Below are 4,614 nucleotides of genomic sequence, written 5' to 3' on the forward strand. Positions count from 1 at the left end.
ACCAAGTAGATCAATAGATAAAGCACGTCCGCCACACACATTTAAACAATGGGACGATAAAGTCAAAACTGATTCACAGTTCATACATTATTATGAGTATTAATCTAAATCACGAAGAAAATGTAGTTCGTATATGCATCTATAAGTGCGAAAGACTATTTAAGAGCAATAATTTTTTGTGAAGCGAGATGTTCATTCGCCGTTTTTAAAAATTATCATGCACTGATACTTTATTTCGTAGTACGAATGTATACAATTCCTCACGTATTTTTCAGTCCAATTTTCCTTTAATAGCCTTAAGATTGTGGGCACGTAGAGGAGAAAAAATGAAACAGAACAAATGCAATCATAAAAGATCAAAATATTAACATAAATATTATTTTTTGTAAATAATATGGTTAAATTATCAAACTGCAATTCTTTGTACGGTATGACTCGCTTCGCTCACGTTGTCTCAAAAAACACAATACGACATATACGTGGATAGGAGACGTCTTGCGTCGCCAAACATCTATCAAAATGTGCTATAAACTGGAAAATTTATAAATTTTGTTCATTATTTCCAGATCGATTTCAAAATCGGTTTTCAGTCAATATGTGGACAGGCTTGATTGGTAATCAAATTATTGGTCCGGTACAACTTCCAAACCCATTAAACGCTGTAAATTACCTTGAGTTCCTGCAGGATATACTTCCAGGATTGCTTGATGGTGTGCCAGAAGAATTGCAAGAAAATCTTATTTTCATGCATGACGGTGCACCAGCACATACTGCTGTGAATGTTAGGAATTATCTTGATCAGGTAATTATTATAGTATACATTTGTAATAGCATGGGCCTTCAATGCCAACAATTTCGCTACTATTACCGAATTATTTAAGGGGAGGGTAAGGGAGGCGGTGTATTGCTCCTAGCAAAGCAGGAAAGAGAAGGTGTAGACTTAATAATTTCACACACTCGACTTCGTTAATCGACCGTTTATTACAAACGCACTACCTCGAGTGCCGACGAGAATACAAAACTACTTATCATTAATAATACGCAAAACTTACACTAAATAAGATGACCGGCACGTTAGCGCCATGTCACCTCATTAACCGACTCAAACTAAATTAAGTGACGAAGATACGTTGCGCCGGCTCGTGAGAGCCTGGCGCCGCACACAAACCGCGAGACAATGCCGAGGGAAATAGAGAGAGAAAAGAGAGGAGAGAAAACTAAACCTGACCAAAAGGGTGATGGCTGCTTGGCAGGTGGGCTGCAGGTGAGGTGGCTAGCGCGAGACGTAGCCCAGTTCTCGTTGTCACGGCTCTCACACTCTTTCTCGGGTTCGAGGCAAAGAAGATGACAATTCCACCCAGTGCGGCCGATCTCTCTCGCGTGCGCCGATCTAGTAACGAGTGCGTGCGAGTCAGCTTCTCACGCCTTCCCCACCACTGTCCTCCTAATCGACGGCACGCGGCACACGGCCGCGCGCCGAGCCTCACCAAACTACATATAATTTCTTTCTCTCTCTCTCTCTTACTCTTGACATATCTTCCCTTTCGCTTGCTCGCTGCTTGCCTTTTCTCCCTCTCTCTTCTAGCTGCAATACTAGAAAGAATAAAGGCAGGCATCATACACGTAAAATAACGTGCGTCCGATGCCAGCCGTGCGCCTTTGCCTAGGATGGAGGGGGAAGCAAGCATACGGTGCAGGCCATGACCAGCCTACACCGTCACACATTGTTGTTGGAAATATGTAAAAGCATCTCACCTATTTTGCTCTACGCATGTGCGTGACTACACGTCTCGCTCTCTCTTGGCGGTTAGCGGCGTTGCCGCTCAATTCGTTCTAGTCTCTTCCGTGACGCGGACGCCAAAGGCTTTCTCTCGAATAAAGAATTTCTTTTCTACAACTGCTTATTCACTTATTCTGCCTGCTTTACCCTTCCTTACCAAAAATTGTATTACGCAATTTCTCCTAATGAAAGTCTTAACGCTCTGAAATTTCATGTAGGATAATTTTGTCGTGGCTTTATGCCAATTATTTGCTGAAGGGAATATTGCTCTGACTTGAAAGGAAATTTAATTACTTTTATATTATTCTTTATAACAAATATAAAAGTCGTTCTAGCACAGATAGCCTTATGAAAATTTTCTACTTTGTATCATACTTGACGAGTTTTATTTCCGTCGCTCAAAGATTCTCAAATCTCAATTAAAATCCGCTCTCCTCCTCTTTCCCTTTTATTTCAACTCTACTTTAAATATAAAATTTTTTAATCTCTTCGTATGCTGCCAGTATTTTGATTACTCGTACTACTTCAGTCTACAGAAGTTTTAAAACCAACACGGCTTCATTAGTATACTTCGGGGAGCATGTGAGAGTGCATTCACAGTACAGCGCTAGAAACCAAATATGTATATGTCTGTACTTGCACCTGCATGTACAACTGTTGTAAAATTTTCAACTTTTACATTATTATTTTCAAGATCAAGCGATCTTGATATGCCCGGCTCATGAATACGTTAAACGGTAGTCCCGTTCAGGCTAGGAGAATTCAATGCAAAATCTTGGTCTACGTTCAGGTTTAAATTTTATTACAATTATTCTTCATACAGCTCCCGGACACTATTCTATCGGTTGTCGCACGCGCGCAGATCGCCTTGTCGCTGAGACGCGGAAGTAACAAAAACTCTCGGACGTTGATAATATGCACCAACAACTTGCCTTCGGTGCCGATCGTCGCTCTCACTGGGTATCAGCTGACGATGCCGGCTTCAAGCGCTCCGCGGCGACGGTCTCTAAACGACGTGATGGCAAGCCCCACGATCGTTCCAGACTCTTTCCACTGCTCACACTATCGGGAGGGCAACACGGGAACTCCCAATCTTGACCCGCTCGCTCACCTCCAGTGTCCTCTTTCCAGTCTCTGTTCCTTCTGTCCTCCCTCGCTCGGCCACACCCGGGCCCGGAAAACAGCCGCGAGAACCCATCATCGCGGAATCCCCCTCTCACTTCAGAGCCAGAGTCGCCCTCACTCGAAGCGGGAAGCGCGCGAATTTCACTCGCACATGAAACTCGCACGTTACACTGTCGGCTAGAAAAATTATTGGTTTCATAACAAATTTTACGCAGGTATATTAAAATCACTTATAAAATATTTTAATTCTTCAAGGTATATGGCGGCCATTGGATAGGCAATAATGGTCCAGTACGCTGGCCAGCAAGATCTCCTGATTTAAACCCATTGGACTACTTTTACTGGGGGACATCCAAAGAAGCAGTTTACCACAATGGCGGCCTCAATGATCCAAATGAAATGATACGAAGAATTCAACATCACGCCCAGCATCTAGAACCCGAAAAAATACATGCAGCTACACATCAGATACGACGTAGAGCTATTTTGTGTATTCAGCAACAGGGGGGGCACTTCGAACAATGCTTGGATGGTGATGATGGTGGTAATGGTGATGATGGTGGTAATGGTGATGATGGTGGTAATGGTGATGATGGTGGTAATGGTGATGATGGCGGTAATGGTGATGATGATGTTGTTGAGGAGGAGGACGAGAATGGTGATGATGTTGATGTTGATGGCAATGATGAAAATGGAGAAGATGGTGATGATGATGATATGAACAACGATGGTGAAAATGATGGCAGCGAAGACGGTGAGGCTGATGATAGTATGGATGAAGATGATGACGACGTTGGAAACGATCCGGATTGGGAGATATGAATTGACTTTTTTATTATTTAACCTGTAACAGGCTGCCGGTTAGTCAGCAAACCCTTGAATATACCTAAAAGTGACTAGACGACGCCTTGTTATCTATGCGCTATATGCGCATTAACCTACCTTGTCTCGGAGTGCGCCTGCGCAGAATTTCCTCGCGATTCCGAGTTGGGTTCCCCCAACTCGCCGCTTGGCGGCGCTGTCGCTCCTTGCTAGTAGCGCTCGCGCGGCCGCCGCTGGAAATGCTGTTGCCGATTCGCCTCTACCGATCTTAGCGAGCTTCGTGCTACACTACCGGCGAATTCGAACGAAATGTAAACAAATATAGGCGCGACTGCCGGACAAAGGAAAGAACACAATAACGGAAACTTGTTTAAACAGAACCAAGGGATGATTTATTCAATCAAGCAAATCACACGAGGGGAATGCCGAGAGTCTTGCGCACGCTATCGCGAATTACAATTTACGGAAATTAGAGAGAGAGAGAAAACACCGCGATTACCGCGAACTACCTGCTCGCACGCAATAAATAAATTCTTCGCGCTCGCTGCGCGGATTCGCACGCAAATTAACAACAAATGGTTGAAAAGGGGGAAGAAAAGGTGCACCTACCGCAAGAACGACGTGGATACGGTGGCCAGCCGTATCCGAATAACACGCTGTTAATAAGCTGCTCCGCTACTTGCTGCACCACCTCGATTTCTGTTGCTGCTGTTGTTATTGTTGCTGCTGTTGCTGCTGATGCTACTATTGCTGTTGCTACTGCTGTCGCTGCGGCTGCTACAAGCACACCGCACCAAAGTTCGCACTATCACCAGGAACCAAAACAACGCACGTAACTTGAACGGCTCGAAAATAGGTTAGGCGCACGAACTGACTGAGTGGCACAG

At 44.2% G+C, this 4,614-nt stretch overlaps 1 protein-coding gene across 1 annotated transcript; it reads left to right on the top strand.

The window, feature by feature from the left end:
• The first annotated feature begins 595 nt into the window (after nt 1–595).
• Nucleotides 596–3,727, top strand: LOC131663336 (uncharacterized). The gene is made up of 3 exons (XM_058933696.1): nt 596–802; nt 3,161–3,449; nt 3,606–3,727. Exons 1-3 carry the CDS (start codon nt 596–598, stop codon nt 3,725–3,727), a joined length of 618 nt encoding a protein of 205 aa, XP_058789679.1.
• Nucleotides 3,728–4,614: the final 887 nt, after the last annotated feature.

Source organism: Phymastichus coffea, unplaced genomic scaffold, assembly GCF_024137745.1.
Source record: "Phymastichus coffea isolate CEN01 unplaced genomic scaffold, Cenicafe_Pcof_1.1 PCOF00033, whole genome shotgun sequence".
NCBI lineage: Eukaryota > Metazoa > Arthropoda > Insecta > Hymenoptera > Eulophidae > Phymastichus > Phymastichus coffea.